General features: G+C 43.0%; 1 protein-coding gene across 1 annotated transcript; it reads left to right on the top strand.

Moving 5' to 3' along the window:
• The first annotated feature begins 920 nt into the window (after positions 1-920).
• On the top strand, positions 921-2,975 carry Tpbg (trophoblast glycoprotein). Its single transcript, XM_004628263.2, has one exon. It carries the CDS (start codon positions 997-999, stop codon positions 2,287-2,289), a length of 1,293 nt encoding a protein of 430 aa, XP_004628320.1. The 5' UTR covers positions 921-996; the 3' UTR covers positions 2,290-2,975.
• The last annotated feature ends 9,155 nt before the right edge of the window (positions 2,976-12,130 follow it).

Here is a 12,130-nt window from a genome sequence, read left to right as displayed (position 1 = left end):
GAAGTCAGCGCCACTCCGGGCGCGTGGAGTTGGCTTTGGGCGCGGAGGTGAGCGGCGCCCGGGGTGCAGCGCGAGGCTGCGCGGGGACCCTCCCTCCCCCAGGCTGGAGGGTGGCTTCTGTCCCGGCTGCAGCCCGAGGTCCCGGGCGCTTTGTCTGCCGACTCCCACTGCCCCTCGGGCGATGTCCTGAACCTAGCCGGGCTCCGAGGGGTTGGGGGCGCGGGCTGGAGCTGCCGCTGCGTGGCTCTCCGTTTGCTCCTCCTTCGCGAAGGTACGGAAGGGAACCCAAAGACGCCCGCACGCGAAACTTCCCTCTCGTCCCCACCTGGAGCGGGGAAGAGGTCCCGGCGGGCGGAGACGCGGCCAGGCAGGTGGTCCGCGGAGCAGGGGACGAAGGGGCTGCAAGGGCGGGGAGCGCGCCAGGGAACCCGCCGGGATTTCCGAGAAGTTGGAGGCGGGCGGGGACGGGTGTGACCGCGGCGGCTGCGGGGGCGGGGGCTGGACGCCTATATAGAGCGCGGCCCGGGATGCGGAGGACTTGGCGCCCAGATCCCGGTGCGCGCGTCCCTCTCCGGGTCCCTCTCCGGGTCCCTCTCCGGGTGGCGCGTGCGGCGGGGCCGGGGCAGCGGACTCAGGGACACCGCGGGGAGACCGCCGCACCTCACGCTTCTCTGTCTCGTCCCAGGTCGCGCAGCTCACCGAGGCAGAGGCGCCGACCGAAGAGGCGAGGAGGGGCCACGCGGGCGGCGGCGGGAAGCGGCGGGAGGAGGAGCGCGGAGCCGAGTCCGGATCGCCGTGCGTACTTCGTGGAGGGAAGGAAGGGCGGGGAGTCAGCCCGGGAGGGGGCGCCCGTTCCGGCCGCGGGGTCCCTGCTCCGCGCCCACGGGAGCAAAGTTTTCTCCGGGAGCTTCCGGCCGGCCGGTGCCTCCGGGCCCAGCCCCCCGAGCCTCCCGAGCGGGCGCCGGCCCAGCCCGGCCCCGGGAGCCGCGAGCCGCGATGCCTGGGGGGCGCTCTCGGGGCCCCGCCGCCGGGGACGGGAGGCTGCGGCTGGCGCGCCTGGCGCTGGTGCTCCTGGGCTGGGTCTCCGTGTCCTCGCCCGCCTCCCCCGCTACCTCCTCCAGCGCCTCCGCCGCCTTCCTGGCTTCGGCCGCGTCGGCCCAGCCGCCCCCGTCGAGCCCGTGCCCCGCGCCGTGCGAGTGCTCCGAGGCGGCGCGCACCGTCAAGTGCGTGAACCGCAACCTGAGCGCGGTGCCCGCGGACCTACCGCCCTACGCGCGCACCCTCTTCCTCACCGGCAACCAGCTGGCGGTGCTCCCCGCCGGCGCCTTCGCCCGCCGCCCGCCCCTGGCCGAGCTGGCCGCGCTTAACCTCAGCGGCAGCCGCCTGAGGGAGGTGCACGCTGGTGCCTTCGAGGACCTGCCCGGCCTGCGGCAGCTCGACCTCAGCCACAACCCGCTGGTCCACCTCAGCCCTTTCGCCTTCTCCGCCATCAACGCCAGCGCCTCGGCCCCCAGCGCCCTGTCGGAACTGATCCTGAACCACATCATCGAACCCCCTCCTCCGGGCCAGGACCAGCATCAGGACCAGAAACAGAAACAGAACCAAAGTGTGGAGAGCATGGTGGGGGCCGCCCTGCGGGCGGGCCACGCCTTGCATGGGCTCTGGCGCCTGGAGCTGGCCAGCAACCACTTTCTTTATCTGCCCAGGGACGCTCTGTCCCAACTGCCTGCCCTCAGGCACCTGGACCTGCGTAACAATTCCCTGGTGAGCTTGACCTACCTGTCCTTCCGCAACCTTACGCACCTAGAACGACTCCACCTAGAAGACAATGCGCTCAAAGTCCTTCATAACGGCACCCTGGCAGAATTGCAAGGCCTGGCGCATGTCAAGGTATTTCTGGACAACAACCCCTGGGTCTGCGATTGTCACATGGTGGACATGGTGACCTGGCTCAGGGAGACCCAGATAGTGGAGGGCAAAGCCAGGCTCACCTGTGCGTTCCCGGAAAAAATGAGGAATCAAATGCTTGTGGAGCTCAATGTCGCTGACCTGGACTGTGATCCTATCTTGCCTCCTTCCCTACAGACTTCGTATGTCTTCCTGGGTATTGTTTTAGCCCTGATAGGCGCAATTTTCCTCCTCGTTTTGTATTTGAACCGAAAAGGGATAAAAAAGTGGATGCACAACATCAGAGATGCCTGCAGGGATCACATGGAAGGGTATCATTACAGATACGAAATCAACGCGGACCCCAGGTTAACAAACCTCAGTTCCAATTCAGATGTCTGAGAAACACTAGAGGACCGGAAAAAGGACAGCACTGCATGAGGTGTAGACTTAAGCTTTATCTTACTAGGTTAGCTGCGCTTCCACCCTCCACTGTAGACACCACTGACTTGCAAAGCGGTGAAGGGGATCTGCTTTCTTGTTATGTCAAGTTTCTTGGTGTTTTCTGTTAATGTAAAGCAATGAACAGCTGTGCAGTGTTTCACCCTCCTGTTTGCTTGGACTCCTCAACACGTGTGGAGAGCCTTTCAGGTTGCTGCATGAACGCGGACTCCTTGCCCTCCTGTCTCTCCTGGTACATTTCAAGGTGTAGCACGTGTACCCGCACAGATAGCATTGGACAAAAGCTGCCTCAACTTTTTTGAGAAAAGTGTTTTATTCACAAATATCAGTTTTGCTCTCATGTACCTAAAATTGTGAAGAAAATAATTGCATCCCATAAACTGCCTGCAGACTGTAGCAAGCTCTAAAAATAACTCCATAGTACACAGGAGCATCTGCATGCGAGAGCATGCTTGCATTTTACTGTTCTGCATATTACACACAATAACTGGCAAGTTCAGATTATTTCATTGACAAAGTAAACTACTTTTTTGATTGCAGTTTATATGAAACTATTGAATTTTTTTTAATAAACTGCACGGAGATCCAACAAACTGAATTGTTAAAAAAACCAATAAAGATTCTTAAAAGAATTATAATGTGTTCATGTTTTTGTATTTGATAAATGCACTAAGGGCAATGATAGAGAATGTTGTTGATTCAGGTGATAATTAGTTATTAGCATGCTCAACAATTTTACTGGAGCAATGTCTTATATAAATATTCTTTGGAAATAGTTTTGAAATGGTGGATTTTTTTTTTTTTTTTAAGGATTTAAATAGAGAGCTTGAATATTTATGTGGCTAGACTTCTGGTCGCAGAGTTCCGTGCTATATTCATGAAACAATTTGCAAGAGTCGCGCGAAGTTGGTAAGAAAGAAGAGTTCTGTACCATAAATAGTTCTCGGTTTGGGGCTTTTGCTAAACTAATGACGTTCGGAGGCTGGAGCATTACTTCCTTAATAAAACTGTCTGAATAAAATTAGGGATTTTTAGGGCAGAGTGTGAAACATGTAATGCAAATGTATGAAAATGTAGAATCGTATATTCAAAATATTCTGAAATAAAAAAGATTTTTAAACAAGTTTAAAAATACTTCTCTAGATCATAAAGTAAACTGGAATTAGATTTGCTACAGAATATTTTTACAAAATATTTAAAGTGGACCGTAAATGGCCAGTAATTTATCAGGCATCCAGCTAATATATTTTTAAAATGAGCATGATTAAATGGGTTTTAGCTAAGGATGTAACCAGAGATAGCATTTATAAATAAATGCTTCGGTCATAGGTTCTTATGTTCGGTAGTTAGGAATTTGAAGATATTTTTATTTCAGCTTAGTTCTCTCTGTCTGTTCTTTTGTAAAGAATAAGCCATTAAGGTATAAATAAACAGTTCTTAATTGATGCCATCAATAATAGACAAGTATTTTTTTGGTAGCATAACAAGGCATCTTGTCCTGCATTATCTTTAAGTTAGTTGTACCCTGAAATGCTTAATGTTTGAAATAAAATTTACAATTCTGTATTTTTATTAATAAAATAGTCCCATTGGTTCTAGAAATCTTTGACTTTTTTTGAATTCAGAAGTTTTCAAAACTAAAAGTATGTGAATTTATTCCTTGTTTACATTACCATCAGAATATGAAGCTTTAGTACCTTAGGTTTCATAAGATTCATTTAATGAAACAGTATAGTGTTGACAATTTATACTTCAGATCCTATATTTATGTGAGAAAAGCCTAATGCGTGGCACTTAGTGTCTCATTAAACCTTTTAAGTGTTCACCAGAAATTTAAAAAGCTGACGACTAGTTGCTATCCTTCTAGTTCCTAAGAACAGTAAAGACATCTAATAAATTATAGTATGCTGTTTTGCAAATGGGCTTTAGTACATCGCTGATACTGTAGCAGACCATAAGTGATAATATGGTAGCCTCTACTCAGAGGGATTATTTACCACCTTATAAAGTTTAAAATTGATCTCTTAAGATTCAGGAAGGCAGTAGATTCATTGCTTTGCTTATCAATTCCTTGAAGCAGTGATCAGTCTGGATCGAATTAAGCTGAATTTTCACCTGTTAGTGGGTGGCTCTTATGAAGTTAGGATTTCTTTTTTTCATCCACTTGTTTCTTTTTATAAATTTCCCAATTTGCTCTGCTGTGTTTTCTCTCACATCACTGCAATTTCTTAAAATATTTAAGGTTAAAAAAATTGACAACTGATTGATACCAGTCATAATATGAAACCTATAGGCTCAAGACATTGTAAGATCTTTATAAGTATTATAAAGCCTATAAATGTAAGAAAGTATGAAATTATATCAAGTTTCATGACTTTATTTTTAAAATAAATATGCTTGTTTTTAGCACTGTTCCTCACTAGTATACATTGTTGTTCTTAGAAACCTACAGGTAATTCAGTTTTGCAAGTTTTGTTGGTACTGTACTTTATTTCTGAGCTTAAGTACTCGGAAGAAAACATCCTTCAACATCCCTTGCAAATTTCATTTGAACAGTTAGAAAAATACACTAACGTTTTTATTCCTTAATTTTCAAAGCTATTAAAATACCCAGTCAATTTCATTTAAAGTCACACAAACTTTAGGATAATGTAGCTGGGTTTGACTGAACTGTAACGTACCTTTTCCTTACAGTTGTTCTGTTTGCAGTGGTAGGCTTTGTAATTCCAATTTTGCTGCAGCAACAGTGGGTCAGTGGTGACCCATGAGACACATTTGTACAGCAGTGGATAATTCTTCATACAAAATAAGGAAACTGAAGCACATTTGGTGGAATGTTTTTAAGTTTGAATTTTCGTTTTAGTTTTTATAAGGAAAGGGAGTTAATGTATTTACAGAAGTGAAAGAGAAGTCTGGAATGAAATAAGAATATATGAAATAAATGAGAGGTGATCAATTCTTCTGAAATATGCTGAGTGACATCGCTTGTGGTTCATGCTCATCCAGTATTTAATGAGAAATAACACACATTTGTTTTCTGTTTTTTAGATTAAAGTGGCAACAAAGAAGAAAATCCAAATTAACTGTGATTATCTTCTTGAGAGTTGTTTTACTTTGCGCCCTGGGGCCTGGTGTTCTAATGGGGGCTTCACTTTTGAGGATGCTAGATGCTATGCAGCTCTAGTTTACAAAACTTCTTCTCTTCCATCCTTTCTGCTTTGTGTTGTAATTTTTCTGCAAAGACTGCATCGCAGGAGATGCTGGAGGATTTGCAAGGTTAAAAGCAGTCTGCCCGTGCTCTCGCCCTGCCCTCAGATCCAGTCCTCAGCCTGCAGCCCGGCGCTGGACAGTGAGGACATTTGTCAGATGGAATTCAGGTTTCTCTTATACCTGTGGGAGGAGAGTCAAGCGAGAGAAATCACAGTCCTAGGTGTCGTGAAAAGGACCTGAATGTCTAAAGTCCGCGCTACTTCCGTGTTACACTCGCAATAATTAGTTTAAGACAATACCTTCTGCGCTGCCCGGGTGATTCTGTCTCCTTTCAGACGATGAGCGCAGCGTTTCGTGGGTGCTTTCCACAGTCAGTTTTTATTCATACCCTTAGAGACTTGCTCCAAAAGGAGGCTTTTGAAATTTTGTGTTTTATCTTAGAACATTTTTGCACTTCTATCTTTGCCATGGGGTTAAAAAAAATCCACATTTTAAAAAGTGTTAAATATATGATTTATATAATTTATAAGAATATGAGTTCCGAATACTTCACAATCAGAAGGGCTCTTAGCCATGCCAAGCCCAGTGTCCCAGTCTACACATGAGAAGCTGATGAGCGCGGCTTACTATGGGACAGAAGGAGAGCCAGGCCAAGGTCCCAGGGTCCCGGGGGTCCCATGCAGTGATCTTTGGGCCAGATGGTGGTATTACTGTTTATCTACTTTAAGATCTTTGAAGTTTTAATAACTAACTTCACGACAGTTGCTTTGGGGAATTGGCTTTATTATTTTTGCTTTGTGTAAATGTTTCCGTTTACTTCCCAGTTCACTTCCAGATTACTAAAGATTGCCGTGTTTCCCATCCCTGATTTTCCTTGAATGTTGAATTTTTTTTTTCCTGACAGTCTTACCATTAAGCCCCTCTGCATTCATAATATGATAGGAAATATTTTAGAAATTCCATAGTGATATTTCTTCTGGAAAAATAAAACCATGGAAACTCTGGGTTGTGCTAGTTTACATAATCCTGTTTCAAATTTGAGTTAGGACAGCTGGTGACAAAACAAATCAAAGGGAACCAAGTTCTTGGCCTCCAGGTTGGCCATCGGGTGAAGCAGGCAGCTCTGGCGCACTTTCGGTGCTAGGGCGTCCACTTTCCTGGCACACACCGGCTCCAGGTGCAAGCCATCAACCTGCACCGGGGAGTGTGGACAGCACAGTGCAAATCCGTCATCACCCTGGACAATCGGGACTGACCTGGCAGACCTTGGCAGCCCTGCTGCCAATGGGCCAGTTCGCTGGCTGTGCCAACGTGAGAGCACGCGTGACGATCCCAGCTACTCAGACTGTAGCATAATATGCCAGGCAGAGTTAGGGTTTTGTTAGGTGAATTTTGAGAGGACTTTTTTTTTAATTTCCTTTTGATATATCCCATGAGAAATTAGGTTGACTTCTTATTTAAAATGAAGTGATTTAAGATTATTGTGATTATATATCATAAACTTAAAGGTTGGTACATATAAAAGGAAATATATTTAGCTGACATGCTGTCATAATGGCATTTTTCATTTCAGGTTCACAGTTTAACGTGGCTAATGTAAGGAATCATTTGTTTTTAAAGAAGCAAAAGCTTAAAATGGGACCAAGTAGTACTTCTTGTGAAAAGTAAATAATTTAATAGTATGTTTTAAAGAATCTGAGGGTGTTATCAAGAAAGGCCATTTTAGAAATGGATTTCATAGACTTCAAAGTAGTACACTATATTCAAAAAAGATTATTTTCAGTTACACATTCTGGGGTTATTCTCTAGATCATTCAAATGTGGTTATAAAATCTTTAGAATATATACTTTTAATTTAAGCTGTATTTTGTAATATATTTAAATATACAGAAGACAGGAAATCCCACGGAGTAATCCTGTTACTAGGGAAAAATGCCACCATGCTGAGGTACACTGCTTTTTTTTTTAAATGTACCATGTATCTTTTTATGTAATGTGTTGTAAACGCTCCCCATTATCATTAAGAACTGCTTTGATAACTGCATCTCAAGTACTGTGGACAATCACATTTTATGCATGTAGAACATTTCTTGTAGTTTTAAGTAATGTTTAATGAACGTTGTTATACGTACATGTGTTTTCATCTCTGACATTTCTCCCCTTAAGGTCGGAGAAGGTACTTGAAGGAGCACTGTAGTTTTCTAACTTAAAAAAAAAAATTGAAGTCTATTCAAATTAGATTATTCACCATATGTTTTAAGAGGACAACAGAATGCTTTAGAGGACAACAAAATTTTTATGGACAGGATTTTGAACAAGAAGAGACTTTCAGTTTTCAATTAAGTAGTCATTGTTTTAATCCATAATTGTCTATTCTGTATTAAAATAACAAATTTGGAAGGTAGGGAGAGAAAAGGGAGAGAGGAATTGAAAGATTGAGAGTTGAGGCAAAATTTCGGGGTGTAGAGGAACATCTGCGAAGAGTTAATTTAGCTAGTTATAAATTGAACAGTTTTCAAGACAAACGTATGTCTACCTAAATTCTATCCTTTTTTAAAAAATAAAATATTATTTGTGTGTATACTAAGAGAACAGTTTAGATTTTACTTAAGCAAATTAGTAGTGTTAATTTTCCTGTGAACTTGCTTTTGTCCCAGTTATCAGGAGATACACAGTAAATGCTTTCTATGTATGAAACACTATTGCAACACACTGGATTTTTAAAATTGAGTTTTGGTTATTAAATTGCTTCTGATCTAGCAATGAGGCTGAGCAATAGTGATAACTCACACCGTAGTGCTTACTATGAGCCAGACAGTGGGCAAAGCCTTTCTCACATAATGCCTGTTCTTTCTTTGTAAAGGTTACTGTGGCTTAGAGAAGGCAGATATGCGCAAGGACACTGAGGCAGTAAGAATGGGGTCCTGTCTGTGATGCACGCTCGTAAGACCTTTCAGGCAGATGGGAACAGCTTTGCCGTAAGGCAGAACATGGTGAACCTTCCCAAGGACTCAACCTGATACCAGTGTAAGCAGAGACAGATGTCGTCAGGTTGGGAGAACTCAAGAAGGGCTTCTGGAAGAGAGAGCTGTTAAGGTGATGTTAAGGTACGGAGAACTTCAGACCATGGGTAGAAGAGAAAACGCAGAAGATTACCCCATAGTGAAAATAGTTAACACATTGCAGTATAGCTTAAAGTATGAACAACAGGAATCAAAGGTCACCATTTAAATCCTAATTTAAAAAGAAGCCCCTCACTCCTAACAAATTCTCCTTTAATACTCGGTCTAGGCTCAAATGTGATAAAAAACCAAATGACATGTAATTGCGGATTATCACAACGTCAGTGCCATATTTCCCCACGTAAGGCCTTCATACCCAAGCTGAAATTACTCATTCTATCCAATCGATAACTGAAAAACAATTTGTTGTTATATGTGTGTCAAGTGTTTTCTATTAATGTTCTCTTCCAGTAACCTCTCACCACAAATTTGCCTTCACCTTCCAAGGGATGCGATGTAGCCTGACTTGGCTGCTCGTGCCCTGCCCTCCTGTCCGGTCTCTGCAGCCACTGTGGTCATCTTACCCACCTTTGTCAAGACACATGGCTGTGTGACACCGGCCATCCCCTCTTCTTTGAAGACCCAAATGACACACCTATTCAGAATTGGAAATGCAGAAGAGTTCGCTCAAAGGATGATAAAAGAAGTTTCCCTGGTTTTGTCTAAACATGCTGCCATTATGTAGTAGGGCAGTTTTTTGTTTTATTAGGTCAATTCGTAAGGCTTGCTGGTAGTGACCAGGGAATGAACACAGGGAGGAGACCACCATGTCTAACGGCCAGAGGTGTCATGTTCTACCTCTTCTCATTCTCTTCCATCCTTCCACAGGTGTTCTACTGAGAGATGAATTCACCAGAGAGTTTGCTTGAACAAAATATACAATCTACTAATTTAATACTGCTTAAATTTTTTTTTCTTTTTCTTTTTTTTGGTGGAACTGGGGATTGAACTCAGGCCCTTGTGCTCACCAGAGAAGCACTTATTCTACTGAGCCATCTCCCCAGCCCCTTAAATGGTTAAATGTTGGTGGTACCTTCTCACAGTCCTTAGAATAAGTTGGATCAAAACATCCCTGCCCACTGTGGGTTGTTTATATAGATAAATTACTTTTGAATTAGCTTTATACTACCTTCTGTATATGTATGCTTAGCTTTATGTTACACACTCTGTGTTCTATGCTATCTGGTATTTATGCATGGTATATATATATATATATATATATATATATATATGATGTGTTATATACATAGCTTACATAATAATCACTTTAAATAGTACATCATTTTGTCTTCTCAGTAGGAGAATGTAGTAAAGATTATTTCTTAGGTAAGGAAACTTCTGAGGCACAGGAAGTTGAATAACCTGCCTAAATCCACACTGCTAGTAACAGAGGGATTAAAATTTTACCTGGAGCTCATCTTCTTAACTCTGGCCTGAACCATTTCTGACAAGCACCGTAGTAGCCACTATGTATGCTTATAAAGCTGGAGAATATGTATGTTCTCCCGTGCCATATGAGATTACGGGGTAAGTCATCCAAATAATAAAAGACTTTTAATTTCAAGGCCTATATTTCATTTCTACTGTTAACCTATAAAGAAAAAATTTACTACATTTTGATAGGTTTTAATATATTTGTTCAACAGTCTTATGTAGAGCGCTAAATAATATAGTATGTATGGAGAACACCACTAGAGTGTCATTTACAAATCTAAAGTGAAAAACAGTTATAGAGGCTTAATAGAGAAAAATTAATTTTGCTGTTTTACTTTTAATATGTGAGTAGTTTTATAGGTTTCTTTTAGGGCGTTATATAATCAGTTTTATGCTATAAATTGCATTAAATATTCTCCACAAAGTAAAATTTACATTTGGAAGTTTTTACTATTGATGCAAAACCAACATAGGTAAATTCAGACATTTTGAATGGTCTCTGGAGTGTTTTGACCTTAATTATCAGATCTGAAGTCTACACTTACATGGTTGTGAAGCAGATGGTTGTGAAATTCTCTCATTACGGTTTAGAAAACTGTTACATCTTTTTGCCTAATCTCTCTGACCAGTTAACCTCTGAATGATGAAGCTGAGGACAAGCCCTCTGTCCTTCTCCTGTGTCTGCCAGGGAGTGAATCTTTGCTTCTTCTGCAGACCATTTTAGGGGTTCCTCTCCTACTTACACAAACCCTCAAATGTGCACCACAATCCATAATTTTCAAGTAACCGCCATCTTCATGTGTGAACCAGCTCCTTTTAATTTTAACAAACTGTGTTGACCATACCAGCAAAGTAACTGCTAAATTGAAAGAAACAACTTTTATCCATGAATTTAATCCTGAAATTAAAAAATACTTTTTAGGTTGATTTGACTTTCTTCTGCACTTGCCTTTCTTTTTGCTTGTGCAGACTACCATAGTGCTACTCAGGATCTTTGGTAAAATGTGGAGCAGTACAAATCAAAAAATGAGGAACCACTGAGCCAGATTTTTCATGCATTTCACTTAGCTCTTGGTCGGAGATAAATTGCTTTGGCCTTGAGAAGACCTGACTCAACTCTAGGACTATGGTAGAAATAGATTTTAAACACAATAAGCAATGTTGATGTCCAGGTTATATGACCATTTTTTCCTGTCCTTAGTTTTGTATACAGAATTTAACATGAAGTCAGCATTTTACTAGAATGCTGGTAAAATGTGTGAAATTTACCAGAATTTAACACGCAGAGACAGCATTTTACCAAAAACCACTGAATTTAGAGAGCGGATGGTATGAGAGTAGATGGAACTGGTTTTTGCTGGTTTTAGAGTTGGGTTCCAAGTAGCATTGGAGTTTGGCTCGAGAGGACTTTATTACCAGTAACATTTTTCTGGAGACACCCGTAGCATTACGCTCTCGAGGATCGGTCAAATGCATTAATTTGGAAGAGGTTCATCTTTGTGGCCAGCAAACTTGGGGTGGAGCGAAGCCTGTTTCTCTCTTACAGAGATGTCAAAAGTCCAAAAGTGGAGTGGCAGTTTTGCTCTACAAAATTCTTGAGAATTGAGGATGTTTCTACAAGATCGCCTCCCCACGCCCAGGTGGTTAGCTGTACTGCTGTCGATGTAAATTAGCATGAATTTGGAATCTCTTTCGGATGACTCCTTAGGAGCTTCGCTTCATCTTCTAGAAGCAAGTGGACCAATCCTGGTAAGGGTGTGTGTGTGTGTGTGTGTATGTGTGTGTGTGTGTGTGTGTGTGTGTGTGTGTAGAGGGGATGCGTTAGCTCTGTTTCTTAATTCTGTTTCTGATTCTTAGCCAGGTAGTTTATTTTGGGGAGGGGGATCAGGAATCGACTTCATGTTTGCCAGGCTTATGCTGTGCCACTGAGCTATATCCCCAGCAATGTAATTTGTTTATTAAAAAGTGGAATATTCATTAACTGCAAGTGCTGGCCAGGGAGATAGCTCAGTGACACAAGCAGTTACCTGGCAAGCATGAAGTCCTGAGTTCATTCCCCGGTACCAAAACAAAAC

This window comes from Octodon degus, unplaced genomic scaffold, assembly GCF_000260255.1.
Source record: "Octodon degus isolate 3935 unplaced genomic scaffold, OctDeg1.0 scaffold00022, whole genome shotgun sequence".
NCBI classification, from domain to species: domain Eukaryota; kingdom Metazoa; phylum Chordata; class Mammalia; order Rodentia; family Octodontidae; genus Octodon; species Octodon degus.
The sequence above is the reverse complement of the archived record's forward strand: the minus strand, read 5'-3'. Positions and strand labels throughout refer to the sequence as shown.